The 20,170-nt window shown below is 30.8% G+C and overlaps 1 protein-coding gene across 1 annotated transcript; it reads left to right on the top strand.

Annotated features, from left to right (window-relative positions):
- Positions 1 to 832: 832 nt before the first annotated feature.
- Positions 833 to 17,589, top strand: LOC100164376. Its single transcript, XM_008184237.3, has 5 exons — positions 833 to 1,140; positions 4,822 to 5,020; positions 8,074 to 8,223; positions 11,156 to 11,290; positions 16,810 to 17,589. Exons 1-5 carry the CDS (start codon positions 855 to 857, stop codon positions 17,000 to 17,002), a joined length of 963 nt encoding a protein of 320 aa, XP_008182459.1. The 5' UTR covers positions 833 to 854; the 3' UTR covers positions 17,003 to 17,589.
- Positions 17,590 to 20,170: the final 2,581 nt, after the last annotated feature.

Here is a 20,170-nt window from a genome sequence, read left to right as displayed (position 1 = left end):
ATCTCGTGGCCACATTTTTAATAAAGACTCGTATGCATTAATATCGACTAAAAAAGTGTGAACAAATACATGTCATGCTTAAAATGTGTTCACAGGTCTCGAATAAGGGCCGCGGGTTAAAGACCCCCCGGTCTATACCGTGACGGATGGACACGCAATATACATATTATACCTACCTAATAAATAATATAATATGTCCTGTATAGACACGCATTAAAGAAGTCCCCGGAGTATCACAATATATACGTTCAATAATAGAAACAGTCATAATGCTCGTTCGATTTAATGTATAGTAGTCGTGTGTAATGTACGACATGTTATATGAGTTTCGACTATATTTGATATCACTAAATAATTTAGTATAAATTGAATTTGAATTTTCAGCAATGATATTAGCATTTCAGTAAAAATAATAATAATAATAATGTAAATCACAAAAAATTAAAATTAAATATTTAAGTATACATTTTTTATTTTAAGTTAAACTTGATTTGAACATTTACCTATCAATTATATTACCACAATTTAAAAAATCAATATTAGCCGTATTACCTACCACAAATTTTTTTTCGTTTATAGGAGAAGATTTCAGTGTTTTTTATTTATTTATTATTTATGTAAAACAAAATATCTTAAATAAACATAAACTATATGAATCAATAATAATCAGCTGCACTGTAGTTGAGATGAGGTAATTGGTGGAATGGTATATTATAAATTGTGTATGTACCTACATTACGGTACCGAAAACAATAATAAATTCTGTTTGTCTTGCATATTTTATTTACCCTTCTAAAAAATATTATTTTCGTCTCAGTATACCAATACATATTTTTTCCGTTTTCATTTCAGGAATGATATACTTTGGGAAATCGTCTTTGTGGACCGCGTTGTTACTGTGGTTGTGGTTCGAGAACAATGTCACCGGTGCAGACGACAACTTCAACAATAATGGTGTGCATGAGGAGAAGGACACGCCACACTCGCGGCAGAAACGTCTGCTGTGGATCACCACGGACGGCCGCCTGGCCCTGCCACCCGGCACCAGGCTAACGATAACACCATCGCTGTCCCTACCGTTCGTCAGATACCCACCAGACGGGTTCCTGTCCAACATGAGTATCAGCTTGCCATTCACGAGTCAGTGTGACAATTTTTATACATTGATATATTAGTTATTTATCTTTATATTCATCACCCTCATGACTGAAGTTGAAATTCCGACATTAAGACGTCTGGTACTCAGCAGCTACGACGACGTTGCCTTATTATTACTATTTACTATACAATTGAACCGTTGAACTGAAAAAATGAAAACCCTATTGGTGGTGTGCTTCATTTTCACACTTCATTACTACCTGTTCCTGAGTCCGCCTATAAACACAATCAGTGGCGTGGTGAATGGGGTTTTATGACGCCTAGGCGTCATGATGAATTTTTTTTTTTTGGGAGGGGATGGTGGGTGGTTGGGTACATTATGGTAACCAATAACATACAACAAAAATTAAAATATTTACAGTCACTTAATAATTATATGTATTATGTACTATATATTATATTAAGGGGATAAAGAGGGGGTAGTTACAGAAATATATGCTGGGCATCAAGGCTTATAAATGTTCACCACGCCACTGAACACAATACACAACAACTGGTCAGAATAATATAATAAATTAATAATTATTAATTTATTGTGATCCGACATTTTATACCAAATTAGATGGGTTCCTGTTCAACATCAGCATTAAGCTTGCCATTCACGAGTCAGTGTGACGATTTGTATCCATTGACATATTTGTACACCATAATTTATAAAGTCCACCTATGAACACAACGTGATGCGATTAGAATAATATTATTAACTATAAATAATTTTGATCAGACCTTTTATGCCAATTCCACGCAATGGGCACAATGATTACGAAAACTTCATATTATTATAATTGAGACGAATTTAATTTACTCCGCACCTACACGTAGACGTAGTTAATAAATATATAATTAATACCTAACACATACAAGTATTTTGCGCCATTTCTAACCTGCTAAAATTGTAATTTGTTTCATTTTTATTCGACCAAAATGATGATTTGCAAAACCACTAAAAATTTCGGTTTCGACATTATCAAGTAGACGACGTGTTGTAAACTTGTAATCATATAAATAGCTTTTCAAGATTGAAAAATTCAATGATAATACATTTTATTCTAATACTATTATCATACTTTATAATATTCGTCAACAATTAGTAACACTTGGGTTAATTTAAATGTTAATATAATAATTTATTTTACTTGGTGTCAACTTAAAAAAAAAAAATTAAAGTTTTAAAGAAAATTTAGGATTTTTAGTTGGGTAATAGTAATATCATAATATATTATATAATATAATCATTATTATTTCACATAATTCTGAATTGTTCAGTGAGTTACGGTGAACTCAGTGTGTTTAATTAGTGCCTATTAAAATTTAATGTGGCGTAAATTATATAAATAATATAATTTGATATTGGCCGTGAGGGGTATAATTACCCATAGGTAGGTATATTGATTTTTGGACGTAACGCATATTACATAATATACCTATGAAAACCTTTTTTTTTATATCATTTTTGGTGCAAATTACATACGCCTTCGCTTCTGTGTATACCTATACGTATTATTATTATTCGACTGTGCAGTCCATAATGGTGCGGTACATCATCGTTTTATTTATGTACATCATTACTATATGTTTCTCAACATAACGAGCATATTATATTATTATAAATCATTAATTAGGTATAGCTAGAAAAAAATCGTAAGTCATGTTTATAGTAACTACGCACAATGTCCAATTAGAAATAAAGAAATTTGAGAATTCGTAAATAATGTGATAGTATGTAGACATTTACGCTTTTGCGTACGGCAAAAGAACATTTTTCCCGTATAATTTTTTCAACATTTTTCCTGTATATCGGCAGTTATTTTATTCTTCAATTCCATCGTTAATTTGTTTTCTGATTTCCACATGTCATTGTAAAGACCACCATGAGTGCCGAGTTGGTGTTATACATAATTGCATAATAAATAGTGTAATATCCTAATAAATAAATCGATTGGTCGGCAGAATAAAAAAAGAAACTCATCATTTTTGTCCGATTGAGTAGGTATAATACTAGGTATATTATATTATAGTTGTTAACTATACTGACTACTGATGCTACAAAAACCGACAACTCGTGGTATAATCCATGTGCATAACCTAACATTATTTATTCCTAATGATATGAATATGTACAATATTATAATAGGGCGTGCTAGAAAATTGTCTACAGATAAGTGCCTACTGTGAATTTTGTGTGTTTTTATAATAAAGTTATACGCATCGAAATAAGTAACATATAATTTAATCCAATTATTACAACTACCGAAGAAATACTTGGCACGTACAGAACTTGGTGTTTAATTATTCACAAAACAGAATATTGATCTTATGTCATATGAATTATAAATATAATAATATATGGAATGTATTATTTAAATAACATATATAACAATTTGATGAGCTCGCTTCAACGTTAGTCGGTCAAACAGTCCTGTAATTTTTTTTTTGTAAAATAATATGCACTTCAACTCAAATCCGATTATTGATATTGATTACACGCAGACGTCTTTCTAACCATCTACCATATTATATAGTATAACCTACACACCATTTCGTTATTTATATTTAAAATAATTTGAATTATTAAAGTAAAACCACTCTGATGAAAAAAAAAACACAAAAAATAAAATTGAAATCTTGTTAGGTTTATTACTGTTCCCCACATATAATATATATATATATATATATATCATGTGACCACTCCTATATTATATACATTACTTAGTTTTATACTTAAATAATTTGAGTTATTCCAAAAAAAATAACTCCACTGAAAATACAAAAAATAAAAATCTTGTTAGGTTTAGTACTGCCACCCCTCCCGCATATGTGATAATTTATATATACATATCATAATGGGACCACTCCTATAATTATTATTGTACTACATTATACCGCGCGCACGATGATGGGTACCGATATTCACACAATATGTCTCTGCCCAATTATTAAGCCGAACCGAGTTTACAATTTATACGTTTTTAGACAAGCGATAAGAATCTGGGACCAATTTAGAGTACGTTTACATCAAAAATTGGTTTTATACTTTTTACGGTCTCGATTTATCATCGCCTACAAAAGTAATGGCAATTAAACGGGTACAATAATGACTTCCGTGTAGATACTAGATATACTTAACTTTTTGGCTGCTTGATTCGGTGTCCCAGTGAGACTATAACTTAGGACATAGGTACAGCAGTAAATAGGTAGGTATACATTAGAACTCTAATAAAATCTTTTTACGCACATTTTAGTGGACATCATGTGCCATATTTTGTAGGTCAATATTGTATTTTGTACTTTTACCGCGTTTTCGTCGCTTAAATGTACATACTTAACAACTAAACCTATACCTACTATTTTATAATAAACCTACAACTGCATAGATAGGCTAAGACATCTGCAGCTGCAGTATAAGGCGCGCGTTTACAAACTTTTAAAAGTCAGTAAAAAATTATTAAATCGGAACAACCGTAATAATATATTTAGAGTGATGAAATTTACGATCCATAAAAATGTAAATATATTTTTTATCGTCCGTCTTGTCGTGTACAATAAAATAAGTAACAAATATTCAAATTCCTTAGGTACGAACACGGGAAAACCTGATTTATGTATTTGAAAAATATCAGTCTATATATTCACGTGTTTTGTTTTTAAATGTTGCTTATATAGTCGACTTCGATGGCTTGGGGCTGACCGATAATCAGAATCCGTTCGGCGCCTTCCCGCCGATATTGGCAAGGAGCATGGGAAGACAGATGGGTTCGGTACTCGCCGACTATGTGTCTCAACTTATGGATGGCCGGAGATCGACTAGATCTGTTCCAACATTACCCAAACCAATACACTCGTACTTCCAAGGAGGTGAAAGGTAAACCATAAAATGCATAAAATAACATGTAAATAACGTTTGAATAATTCAGAAGAACACCGGACGGAATACTATATCTAATCAAAATAAGTTGACATATTTATATTCTCGTTTTAATTGCGTGTCTGTAACTCGTAAATTATTACGATTTTAACATTATTTCTCAACTATATCTAATAATATAATCATTGGTTACGAATGATATTAAATGCGAACGGACCACTGTTATAACGAGTTACGAATAATGATATGATATATCATAATAATATGTACCTATTATTTTAGCATACAGTAATATTATATTATATTGGTTTTAATTAGACTACATAAATCTGTTCGGGTGAATAATTTTAACAAACAATATTATATTTTAAAAATAATAAAAATAAATAAAATGTGCAATTAGAAAAAACCTTAATATCACATTTTTTTTCATATTCCACATGACTAAATATAGGTACATTTTATAATATTTCAAATAAACTAAATACACAAAACTATATTTAAATATTTATAGGTACAATAGTTATTTTTCATATTATAGTTTAATGGTTTTTGTTTATAATATATAGACATAGATACTATATTATACAGTATAGTATACACGAAGTTATTAGTAAATAGTAAATATATCATATATTAGTGTAATAGTGTATATAAATAAAAGGTATACTTTTGTGGCTTTGTATTCAAAAAGTAAACAATTCATAGGCATATTTTTAATCTATGACTTAAAATTAATATTCCTTGTCTAATACTAAAATAAAAATCATTAGGTTGTATACCTACGTTTTACAAATAACTTCGTGTGTAGGTACACTGTGGTAGATGTCAATATGTTTTGCTTATTTAAATTTGAAATCAAAAAAAATATTCTAAATTTGAATTGTACTCATGAAATATTTGTTGTTATCTCCACTTAAAGCTCGGTTTGTAAATTTAACTCGAAAAGTAGCAAATATACAATGTAAACTTGATTGTATCTCGCAAGCAAAACTATCAACTATACCGTGAAACACAAGATTTATAGATTTATGTTAGAGCTGTTAACATTCGTATCTGCACCAGTTCACAATTTCTTATCAATTGTTGTAATTTAAATTCAAATATAGCATCAGTTAATCGCCACGGAATATGCGCAGCAACCCCTAAAATTGAGAAACTTACATAGTTATAAAAAGAACGACCTAGTTATTTATGAGGTTAAGTGTAACATTAATCTTTTCAACTCGCATCAATAAATATAAAATTGTATTTACTAAAAGTAAAACGTAAATAAATGTAGAAACTTTTTTTATAAATAATTAAAAGATACAATTATTGAATTATGTACATTTATTGCATGTTATATGTTTATTATAATTTATATTATTATGTTATATGTAATAAAAATGCATACAACTAATATAATTTCACGCGTCTAAATAACAGTAAATCAAACACTTTATACTTTTATACGAATAATCAAATTGAATAACGTCTTGATTAAATAATGTAAGAACCGTTCTGAGAATTTATATTTTAAGATATTATTTAAAGACCTCAAACTATTTTATCTACAATTATTACATACGTGGATAATAATAATTATGGCATTTTTCGCGTTTTTAAGGGAAACCCTTAAATCTTGAAAAATGGAAGTTTCAAACTTTACTTTTCTGAGATTTTGTATTATACCTTTACCAGTATTACTGCTATAACTCGAAATACAATTTTTACTTCTCTGGCTGCGGAACGCTTTATTTTATTATATTTTTCATAAATCACGAACAGGTGCCATTTGTCGTGTTATAAATTTCACCGTACAATTCTTATTGCGACACGCAGAGCATTCCCATGGCATTTACTCTCACGAAATAGGTATATATGAAATTCGAAAAATACCTATGGGTTTTATATTTTTATGTCAAACGTTGGAAAAGCAATTTTTGCAAAAGCCAAAATAGTTTTCCATGAGGATTCCATACTGTTACCTATACTGTTCACAGCAATATCAGTTGCAAAACCAATATTTAAGTATAAGTACCCTACGCATCCATATTGTGCGAAAACTCTTCACTGTATGTAGGTACATAACACCTACGCGTCAATACGCATCGTATATTATAACAATGGACTTGGACCCGTGTATACGTACTTAAATACTTACCATTTTAATATTACACTACATTATATGATACGCTGAAACGTAATTTTTTCTGTATCAGCTGATAACATATGGTAGGTACCTACCTTCATAATATTATGCGCACACTTCATCCGCGTTTCTCACGATCGTATGTTACGCGGCTAAATAGGTTTTATTTGACCGACATTACACGCATCATATATGCAAGTATAAAGTATTATTATATCTATGTATATACAATTTATAGATCGTATCTGTTATAATGAATAATTGCCGTATTAATATTCCGACCAGAAACCGCCGCCGTGGTGGATAGCGGTTACGCGGTGTAACCAGCTTGGTCCAAGTTCACGGGCACCGCGCGCAGACAGGTTTTGGCAGCCGACTGCAACAATGAATTGTTTTAAAAGTAAAGCAACAAGACCCGTTGACCAATGAAAATGGGTAAAGGGCGTTGGGAATGTCCCGCGATGATGCCAGAGAAGAGGAGTGGCCGATTGAAAATGGAATAACCCAAACCTTTACGACCCTCGGCGCTTCGTCAGAAATAAATACCTACCTAATAATCATAACATAATAATACATCAGACTATATACGATAATATTAATATTATTATGATTATATAGTAACACACAAACACGTATGCATGTGTAAGCGTGTGTGTGTAGCGGCGAAGTCGATGGCGAATTTAATTTGTTTTCGTTGTTGAAGACATTTTCTTAGCGAATAAGTCATGGCGATTTTCGTTTGAAATTTTGTTAAATTCGAATACGTATTTCACTATATACGAGTATAGTAGTATCATTACGCACACACAATATATTTTATAGTTATAGGTCACGTCATCGTTCAGAAAATTATTTTTAAAAATACGACTCCTTTTATAATATCGCGTATTATTGTTAATATGGTATGTCTTTACAGAGCTCTGCTGTTCACCGTCGTCGAGGACTTGTTGACGAACTTCGGAATGGACGGCAAAGCGTGTTTGCTCCGAGCCATATGCGAAGTTCACGGGCACAAGTCCATACACAAATTTGGTTTCATCGGCGAATTTATTCAACTGTTCCTCACGTAAGTCCTTCAAATACGAGATTATATACGATAGCTAACGAAATTCAATATAATAATATCACGATGTATGATATACTTATGCACGTTGACATATTTTGTAATTTTATAAACTATACGATTTAACCCACGGGTCTTTACCACAATAATTTATTTATACGAGGTCGTATTTAAGAGTGGACACTTGGGGGTAAAATTATTATAGTTTAAGAAATGTATACGTGGGAAGTTGAGAACCATCCTGTAGAGATGTATTAAATATTATTTACGGTTTACTCTCGTTTGCATTCGAACGCCGCCCCAGACAACCCCTCAAATATCGAACGTCTGTTCACAACATTGGTTGTCTATTTGTCTAGTCATAAATGTTTAAATGAAACACTAGAGCATCGTTAGCTTCACCCGTTAATGTATAATTCCTCTGTTATGAAAAACTAGTTTATAATTTGGAACTTTATTTTTTAGAAATAATAAAGAAATAGTTCCACTATTTATTTCCCTATTAGATGCAAGATTAAACAACGAAACGCACATATTTTCGTGTAATAGGTTTGCCATCCTTGGTATATATATGATACCGTATCATAATTATTTACCATAATATCATGACACGTATCCTTAATATATGCAAGTATAAAAACACCAATGACCAAAGCTGTCGTCACGGTTGGAGAAAAACAACTTTCCAACGAAACGTAAAAAAATGACACCGACTATTAAACGACTTGCAGGAGATACGACTTTGTATAAGTGAAGGCATCGGGTCATTGCATAAAATGTAAGGCGGGTTTTATTTTTAATAACCGTTTTTTGCAATCGCTATAAACTCTGCGCCATGTGCCAAACCGGAAATGCCATCCGTGCACACACGGTCGGCGGAAGAAACTACCGGTAATATAATATAAATATATGGGTAGGTCACTTATCACAAACATAATATTTAAATATTAGCTCACCGTAGTGGAAGTGTGTCAAGCGTAATATATTATTGTATTGGTGAAATAAATTACAGAAAACTATTAATGTACTATGAAATATATTAAACAGTCAAATATATTCCACATATGTAGCCAATAATAATGCATTAAAACTGATGTTTAATGTATGGGTATGATTGGTATGAAACAACCTAAAATTAAAATAGAAAAAAAATATGGTGTTTAAAAAATACACAGAAAAAAGATTTAAAATGTAAATATTAACAAACCATTTCGATTTACTAGATATGCAGAATAAAAAATAATAAGATTATAGTATTGAAAATAATAATAATAACAACAAAAGTATGATTATTATTTTGAGTGATTTTCCGTTTACAAATACAATGTACCTATACAGACCAGAGAAAAAAAATACAAAATCATAATATAATAATATATATAAATTATATTATATTTTAAAAATATGTATTTTTCTATTAGCTTCTAGTTAAAATATTACAGTATAATATGTCTTATTAATTCTCAGAGTGTTAATATTTAAAAAAAAAAACATATAAGATACCGTTTGTTTGTCCGATGGAATATTTAATTTGAAAATATTTTTGAGGTAGGAATGTAAGTATAAGATTTAACTTAATAACCATACTTGATTTGACCAATCCTGTTGTACGCTTGGTTAGATATGTTGAAATCGGTCCACGGGGCACCCATGTCAGTATCGACCTAAAAAATCACCATAATTCATTAAAAACCATCTAGGCCTATTAAAATATATTATAAAAAACAATTTAAATAGTAGAAACGTACGGTGCCCTCAGTTTTACCTATACGTTTGGACATCACTAAGTAGGTAATATGGTATTTTTTTTTAATATGTTTTTGACACATATCATTAATAAAACAACTATAACAGTATAATCGATTGGAATAAAAAAAAAAAAGAATTTTTTAATAGATAGGTACACCCATCACATTGGGCGCTGTCAAAATAATAAGAGGATACTTCGTTTAAGAAACCGAAAAATGTATTGCCGGCCTAATAACTATCTCTGGTTAGAATTCGACAGATATCGGTCTCACATTTATACTGGGTAATCCATTTGGCGTAAGGCATTCATTATAATAAACGTTAATAGTTTAAAAAAATATTTTTTTACATAATTTTATTTTCTTAAAAAAGAACCAAGATGTACCAAGGTATACCGAAATTAAATCACTGATATCATTCACGTGTTTAACTTGAACACAAACCGATCGACGACCTCTCGTATGCTGAGGGTCGTTTCACCGCAGAGAACTTTAACGTTATTATATTGCAGTGATAATATTATCACGGTGGAAAGATTAATTTACGAATATAACATACATATATATTATTTACGAGAGTATGCGTACAAAATACATAGGCATGGCAATCAATGACGTCGATTTTGTCGACGGAATTCGCAGAGCACACCGTCTTAATCGCATTTCGACCCGGTCAGATCATCCGTCACGAACTATAAAACGATCCTCGTTTATCGCTTTTCCGACCGATTACAATATAATATTATTGTTTTATATGCAAGACGTTTCGGTTATTGCGAAATCGCGTGCTGTACCAACTGTACAGCTCTGAACCCTCTGAATAGTGGACAAAATTCAGCGACCGAGAGTTTCCGGTATTTAGAGATGATATTCACTCATATGTCTTGGGTGACCTATACGATCGATAGTATGATAGTAATTATTTGTATGGATATTGCATGCTCGTCGATTCCAAGAGTATAATATTATAATATTTATTTGCCAGTTCAAATTATTGAAAATCTAGGTCGTCCGTAATGTATATATATAGCTTAAAATAGCTATAATATGGCTTGGGAATGCACACCAAGAAGAAATAGATGATGTTTCAGTTTTGATTCTGCAGACAATTATGTCTATTAATCAAAATAATCAGAATAATCGCATACTAATAATAGGTAATGAATATTTTTGTAATTATTTTGCAGGGCTAGTAGATCGACGTACGCTGATTTAATGAAGGACTACGTGACTGCCGAAACCGTTGGCAAACACAGCAAAGAATGTTACCCTTACTTTAAGGAATGTCCGAAGTCGTTGTTCACCAACAATCATAACTATTCGTAAGTACTGCGAAATACTTAATAGCGAATTTAAATAGTTTAATATAACTTATAAGATTTAACAATATTTAATTTTAATAATACTTAATAGTAGGTAGGTAGGTACTATACTACTATAGTATAGTGGTAAGAAGGATAAAGTGGCCATTTGAGTTTTCTTAGGTGTATAGCGATGAATGAGCGTGTGCAGTTTGTGCCGAAAACCAAAAAAAAAAGTGAAAGCACCAATTACAAATTACATTTAAAAATTCAGTTTGTTAATTTGTGCCACATAAAACGTCATATAAGAGCATCGTGTAATCTGCGCTATCTTGAAGCAAGAAAAATTTAATTTACACAATTTTTCACCAAATAAAATTGTAATTTGCGCCACTCTAAAATAATAAATAATAAATTTGTTTGAAATTTATTCATAATATGCATTTTATTCATCGATCAACTTCATTTTAGTAGATATACGTTTCAAGAAAAATATTGAAATGTATACATAATATTACATAGTTAATGTAAAATAAAACTCTACGCCGTTTGTAATAATTATAGGTTTACCGTACTTTGTGAATAAATGAGTAATATTTCAGTTAAATTACAATGTATGTAAAAATCAGGAATGTTAGAAATTATAGCTCATTGTCTAATTATTGTTCATGTTATTAATAGTCACATTATTATTATTATTCATGTTTTATGTACTCACTAATATTAGCTTGCGGGTAAATTTATCAGGTAAATTCCAATGATTGAAATTGAAAGTGTGGGGCAGATTACCTAGGCACACATTATGTCATTTCGTTTCCTGACGTGGCGCAGATTGCCAAAACTAATATTGAGATGTGGCGCAAATTACAAGTACTTAAATATTGCCGCAAAATACCATCTCTTTGCTAAAATCATGTGGGAGCCGTGCGTACAGATTTTATAAATATCTTTGGCTCGTTACACGTGTTGGTGTTCTATTATTTCGATTTTTCACTTCTCATTTTAGGAAAGTGAATTCACCTATATTTTTGATTATGGACTATATTATAGATTGAAATAATTATTAGGATTATTATATTTATTCGATCAAAATATGTTATATGCTTAGAATCTTCTCATCGTATGTAATAAAATATTATTATAACTATTTTTAGTAAGTCCAGTGGATATAATATATATAATATTATGATATTGCCACATATAATTTGAATCAAATACTATAGGCCTAATAATATCTTTACGGGGACTGGTCTGCAGCTCACCCAACCAGTGTGTATAAACCGACCACTATTTGTAGTTTTTTTTTCATACTGAACGTTTACTTACCTATCTAAAACAAATTTTAAAAATTTAAAGTAGAATATATTACATTTATGAGGTTTTACATATTGCAATTGGTATAATATTTTTTATACTGTTTTTGAACGAAAAAAAGTAAAAAAAAATTCATCGAACCTTAGGTTAGCCACTGGTGTATCTCCATTCTTCCCCTACATTGTAATAATAATATATTATGTTCGTGTATTATCTCGTTTGCGATGTATTTTAAACGTATTGTACGACGGGATCGAAAGTTCAATGTGTTTTCGACGAAGGCGTGGGCGGGCGTTATTGGCAAACAAAAGAGCGAAAAAACGTATTCCTGAAATGAAAAAATAAAACAAGGTCTCCTCATTTATCAATCAGTATTGACAGTCACGTTTAATGGGACACCTATTGAATGGCAAAATTAAAAAAATACACTAATTTCACACATTGGCGGCATTTCTATGAAAATCACACCGGCCGACAACACATGATGCGCGAGAAAGTGACAACTACCTAACTATAATATAATAATAATAACGTATGTCCTTCGGTCGCGTTTTTATCGGAATGTATACCAATTTATATTATTATTATATTAACATCGGAAAGCGAGCGAATTTTTCGACGAATACTGAATAGTGCTTATAATTTTAAAATGCGAGCCGAAAAATTACCGCAACCCATTTTATCGCCGTTAAAGGCCGCGTGGGTGTGTAGTAGAGTATAATATAAATAATTATAATGGCAACGATATTACCACGAAATAAATTTAATTACATATTTTTTATTTATTCAGTCATATTATATTTACGTAACACGAGATTTTATTTGTATGATAAACTACACTGAAAACCCGAACGTTATAAAATAGTTACACATAATAATAATTATTGTGTTGCTCGATTTATTTGTTCAACGATAAAAATTAATTAATGTTATATTCTAATGACACATTTTAAAACAAAAAATAACAAAAAGCATGTTTTTCAATAGATTTGATTGAGTTTTATTGTAAGGTACCTATTATACTGGCTATAATATACAATTATAAATGGATATGGTATTCATGTTTTATGTGTACCCGCTAAATTGTTCGAATCGAATTTTGAAAGAGTAGGTACATTATAAAAGGACAAAAGCTTATAACCATGATGATCAGCTATGACCTACATTGAAAATTATACACAGGGATGAATTTATTATTTATTTTTGAGAATCATTTTTAGAATTACCTAGAAGACATCACGTGGAGGCTTTTCTAATTATTCTCTGTAAGACTGTTGTAATTTCTATCTTACCAACATTTATCGGTTTCATAATTTAAATTTATGAAAAATTGCCAATATCCCTTCTACGCAGTACGAAACTATCATCTTAAAAATTCAATCCTAACATTGAGATTTAAATACATTTTATAATACGGTTCAACTTTTTACACGACATTAAATATTATTTATAATATATTATCTGTTTGAACTAAATCAAATTTTCTATCTACAATATTAAATGATGTAATTTTATCGGTAAAAAATAATGATCGGTGATTATACCCTTCTTTGTACCAGCTATTGCCAGCCTTAAAACAAAATCAATAAATTGTGAATTGATATTATTTTTACTTTTCATCGTTTCAATGGAATATTGTCGTTTGTGTTCTACATTTTGAATGCATATAATATATTATAAATTGTGCAAATAATATCAAACAATCGGGTCAATTGTGTAATATTGTATTTATTTTATTTTTTGATATAAAAAAAAATACCTATAATTACAGAATAAAGTATGGCATATTTTAAATACGTTTGATTCGTTAAAAAAAAAATACAAATATTTAATTGAAAAGTCTTTTTTTGAAATGAGTTATTATTTCTGATATTGATATTATATTATGTTCATTCCCAACGTTTGGAAATCACGTGATTACACGAAACACATTTTTTAAACCATACTGACAAGTGACAACAGATTATTACGTATTCAAATTTCATATTTTATAAATTAATATAAATTAAAAAATATTATATCATTGTTTATTTATTATGCTATTTAGTTGATAGCCAGTACTCAATATCGCTGTACTTGATATATTATTATCTAATTGAAATTAAAAACCAATAAGTAAAACCAATTACTAAACCAATAGTAATTAAAACTAAATCATAAGTCATAACAATAAAATTATAAAATGCATAGTTCAGTTTATCAAATTATTAATATCTGAAAACGTAATAGATGTGTCATGTCGTATGATCTATTGTAAACGAGTTAGGTACTTAATGTATAATATAATATTTCGGTGTATTTAATTTTTCCGTGCCCATCGCTTCGAAATTTCTCATCCTATAATATTTCAAGTCAAAATGTATGACTCATGACATTAAAAATATTAGTAGGTATTTATTAATTAATAATTAGGCAATGTTGCATTATATTATTATAATGATACGATAACGGCTAATTGAAGGTATATACTTACGGTAGAACCCAGGTCTATAAAATATTTAAATAGTGTACTTGAGCTCTTTCAGCCCCGGGTTCACGAGAGATTATATGATAGATACCATGGTCATGTCTTTATCAGATAATATATTTACCTACCTTATAATGCACACAATATCAAATTGAATGAATAATAAAAAACTTGATTTATTAATTTTTTTCGTAAATAGGTGTAATTGTATACGCCATTAGAACAATAAAACATAGGTACTTTATATTTGATAACCAAGTGAAAATGTCGTTAAATTTATGTACCTATTATGTATGAATAATAAATTGTCGTGCTACGATTATTTTGTATCTATAAAAATAACAATAACGATAACTTTTTCGCGTTCACTTTCAAAACGACTTCATCGCACACTAATGATACCTAGCACTTTGTCAATATAATAATAATAAATGCATAATCGACGTTATCTCATCTATTAGTGGTTTTGTTCGGTTTCTATGTACCTATCGTGTCTTTCACGCGTGTTTGTAAAGATGTATCTAATTTTCATAGAACTGCTACTCTGATGGATATTAAACGTGTGCCCAAAAATGAACAATAGACATAATATAATATTATAATACATCGTATAAATGTATAACAATGCGGTGAAACCGACGACGATCATTCCTCACCGCTTTCAGTCCACCAGGTCTTTGATTTTTAAGTGGTCGGTGGTCGCTGTAAAAACTTAAAGAAAAAAATGAAAATGTATAGTACATAATAATATAATAATTGTACCTCTTGTACCTACTATCATCGTCGAACGATGACTGCGAGCTCTAAATGTATTGTTTTGACGAATCCAAAATCGGGAGTTACTCACACCCATAATATTTATAACTTAGGAAACACACACTAATGAGTGTCCAGAAAAATTAAATTTACCTATATTATGTACAATATTTTCGATTATTATTTTTGAAGCGTTAATTTCGGTTGTTGACTCTCATTATATAATATAAATGTATAGGTATTACAAGGTGTCGTGGTATACCTAACAAAAATTACTAATAAATGTTTAATTCACCAACTAATAGTAATAATTGTTGTTAAAATAAATATATTTAACTATAATAAAATTATTTATAGTCATAAATCATATAATGGTTAGGTATACAGAAAATAATAAAATATTAGAACAAAAGTTATTACGCGCAGTTGTTTAATTGTATAATTAACATATTTTTGTTGATTTCTTCTGTTACAACATGCAGAAACCAAGCGCACTCTGCGGACAATGTGTGTTGCTGGTATGCTCAAAAGGGTTGATATGTGGATTAAACCCGATGACAGAGATTGGGATATTTAAAGTTTGAAAAAAAATTTTAAAAATTTAAAAATTAAAAAAAAAAAACAAATTTTGATAGTCTCAGCGCATATCCAACCACGTGGGGTTGTTATATAAAGCTGTATAGCTCTATAGAGGTCACCAAATGGCTGCCCGCAAGCCACAATTATCGTGGACAAACATTATTTGGCCCGCAGACAGGAAATTTGTTTTTTTTTTCGGTGAATTAAATAAGGTTTTCGTTGATTTCGATTACATGTTTGATCCCTGCCTTGCTAACATGCACATATTATCCACGACTTTGGTGGCTTCCGAAAACTTGCGCAGAATTCCCAGAGCGACCCTCCGAAAGCATTAATCGGTGATCCCTTCATAATAATAACATATTGTGTTAAGTATTATAATACATCACACCGACTTTAACGCATCGTTTGCTGTGGGTTCCAGGAAAAACGATCTGTCGCCCGACGATGAGGACGAAGACGGCGAATCGGTGTCGGCCGACGACGACGAAGACGGAGAAGGTGGCGGCGGCGACAACTACAGGGACGGCAACGAGGTCGACGACGTCCGGAGGAAGTCGTCGTCGTCGAGCGGCGGATCAAAAGTGACGGTGAATCCGGCACCGTTGGCCATGTGACCCGGTTGAACGCAATCACCCGGGCGAATTTATCGCTCTCCGCCGCGCGCAATGGTCGTTGAATAATCGTCTCCCGAACGAATTTCGTCTGTATATTATATTATTATTTTAAGTGTGCGCGCGTGTCTGTGCGTGTGCTGCGTACGACGTGTCCGGACAAGCTTTCCCGCCGTCGGGTTGAATCTTTCACTCGATGTTCTTTTCCGCCCACGACTACCCTGCTCTGTCCCACTAACAACCCCCGTCCTACCAACCGCCCCCCCCCCCATCCCCTTCACACCGTCATTCCATTCAACAGCGCTGCGTATGTCGTAAACAGTCCGCCGGGACTTGTGTTCTATACTGCATGTCTGTTCTACCCGATCGAGAGGGTTCCACGCAATCGAATACCAACATACAGAATACAATATATATATATTATATTATTATATATTATCGGACTCGTCGTGATGCGATTTCTCGAGACGATTTTCGCGGAGTTCTCTGCGACGAAATCCTCTGGTCGACACTCGCACGTTTTATTTTTTTTCACTCGACTGGCGCGCAAGTGCCGTTAAAAAATCGACCCCCCCCCCGAAGCAAGACTATAATAGCTTTAATATAATATAATGTCGCAAAACAATGAAGATAAAAAATGACGTCCGGAAATTCAGATCCCCGAGTCCGGCGACCGCCTTTATTTATTATTATTATTATTATTATTATATATACGCGACGTCGTTTAAATAATTACATCCCAACACGCATAATATTACCACACGCGATACGCCGAATAGAAACGTTCGAAATTCACGCTGGAGGCGTCTTTGCCAACGACATTACGCCGCTGCCTAGAGCGTAACATTATATTATTTTATTTATAATATTATTATTATTATTATTATATTATACGCATTAAAATATCATAATTATTATTATTATTATTATTAATATTTATTATTTACACACAGTTATCGCTATTCGCACCGAAACGTAACAAAAAGAGGACTGTTTCAAAAGTGTTTTTTCTCTTTTTGTTTCGTTTCGGATCATAATATATTATACATATTACTATATATATATACTACATAATATATTATTATATTACATATATATATTTAAATACGCAAACACAAACAAATGTATAGTTTTAGTCTTAGTAAAATCTAATAGCAGTAATAAGTTAGTTGTAATAGCGTAGTTATATAATATATTGTATAGTCGTACCTACCTAGTAATTTATAGTGTTTTTAGTAGGCACGTATAACATGGGTATACGTGTAGGTAGGTCTCGTACATGTCATAGTATTATATATTATTTTGTATTAATGTTGTATTCTCAAAATATGTAGCTTATATTAGGTTGTGCCATCGTCCATTTAGTTTAATTTCATAATCAACCTATTATGATTATTATTAATATTATATATCTATTTATTTATTTATATATATAGATATTTCAAACGTGTAGTGTTTTATCATTATACTACCTATCTATACATAGTATATTATATATTAATACCCAACCGTTGTAGATGAGTAGACTATTTATTATTATGATGTACCTACGTGAATTATATATTATTATTATAATATTGTACTGTTATTTAAAATATTATACCCGTGTTAATATCGTATAATGATGATTATAATTTATAATATATTTTGTCTGACGTAAATATATACATACCTATATAATATATATCGTGTTTTTGTTGTTGTATTGTAATCTAAAAGGTTATATTTGTGTGTGTGTGTGTGTGCACTCATGGATGTGAAATTTGGTAATCCTATATCCGAGGATATGCAGCTCAAACTGGCTCAAAGTCAAATTTTAAAATTTTGCATTTTAAAGAAGGGCTCGCACAGGGATTTGTTGCCTCACGAATAACTTGTTTGCGTAGGGATAGGGTTACCATATGGTTACAAAAAATAAAATAGTTATTATAGGTAACTGGATCAGGGGCGGACTGGCTATTTTTGGCCCGAGGTGAAAAATTAATTAGGGGCCCGTAATTTTTTTTCAAACCTAGGTACCTAAATTAGGAAAGAGCCCTTAGTTTTATAAGTAAATATAAAAAAAAATTAAGAATAACATGTTGTTTATTTTTAGAGATGTTGAAATATGGTATTTTATTTTCGTTTTGTATAATACCGTATTATACCAGTATTAGGTATACCGTTACCGACTGTGGTAATCGGGGGCCCAGTTCATAAATACAAACGGGGGCCCGGGGTGTTACTTGGTGTATAGCACTCTGGGCCAGTCCGCCCCTGAACTGGATATAATTTTAGACCTGTAATTTATATTTGGACAAAACCGGCCAAATATTTAATTCACGAATGTGTTAAAAACTTAATAATATATTGTATAGTTTATATTTAATTGCGGAGTTTAAGACATAGTAAATCCCCTGTCATTAATTGATGTGTCACGGGCAACGCCGTTCAGAACCAGCTGGTTTCATGATAGAATATTTCACTCGGTGAAATTAAAAGTTATAGGTAGTACCATAAACCATTATATATTATATATCATATATGTGTTAACTGATAATTATGCCGTAACTAGACATAATATTTAATTTTGTAATTATAAATACAGCTAGAGTGTAACGGATAGAACTGACTTTTGGAATAACTTTTGTTCTAATCAACATTTAAAATTTTTTTTATAATTTAATTTATACACACTTGCGCTACACGTGAAATAAAAAAAATTATTTTTATTTCTTATTTCCAAAAATGAAAAATTTGAAATTTGATCTAAATTTTTTTAATTTGATTATAAGAACGATTTGGATGGTAAAAACATTTATCCGAGTCAAGTAGTTTATTTTTTAGAATTTTTTTAAATATCAATATTTTTTTGATTAAATTAATTTGGATCGCAATAACTTTTTTAAAAATATTATTTTTGGAAATTTGCTAACATGGGTATATTTCTTAAAATATTTACTAATCATATAATTTTATCAATTTGTGTCATACGTTTAAGTGACATCAAATTTTTTTTTTGGGTCAGTTCTTTCTGTTACACCCTGTATATTTGGTATACTTATATTTATACATATAGTTTTGACGATATCTAATTCTGAAAGACAAAAATTACAAATTACAATGATTATTAATATATTATATTCTCGATTATTTTAACGTAGATTTGTTTTTGAGCTGGATACAACTATT

The sequence above is a fragment of the Acyrthosiphon pisum genome, chromosome A1 (genome assembly GCF_005508785.2).
Source record: "Acyrthosiphon pisum isolate AL4f chromosome A1, pea_aphid_22Mar2018_4r6ur, whole genome shotgun sequence".
Lineage (NCBI taxonomy): Eukaryota > Metazoa > Arthropoda > Insecta > Hemiptera > Aphididae > Acyrthosiphon > Acyrthosiphon pisum.
Note: the sequence above shows the minus strand (reverse complement) of the source record. Positions and strands in the feature narration are given on the sequence as shown.

Coding starts and splice junctions, on each gene's coding strand:
- LOC100164376 (XM_008184237.3), top strand. CDS start 855: ATGATATACTTTGGGAAATCGTCTTTGTGGACCGCGTTGTTACTGTGG. Junction 1,141..4,821: donor TATCAGCTTGCCATTCACGA/GTCAGTGTGACA, acceptor TTGCTTATATAG/TCGACTTCGATGGCTTGGGG. Junction 8,224..11,155: donor TTTATTCAACTGTTCCTCAC/GTAAGTCCTTCA, acceptor ATTATTTTGCAG/GGCTAGTAGATCGACGTACG.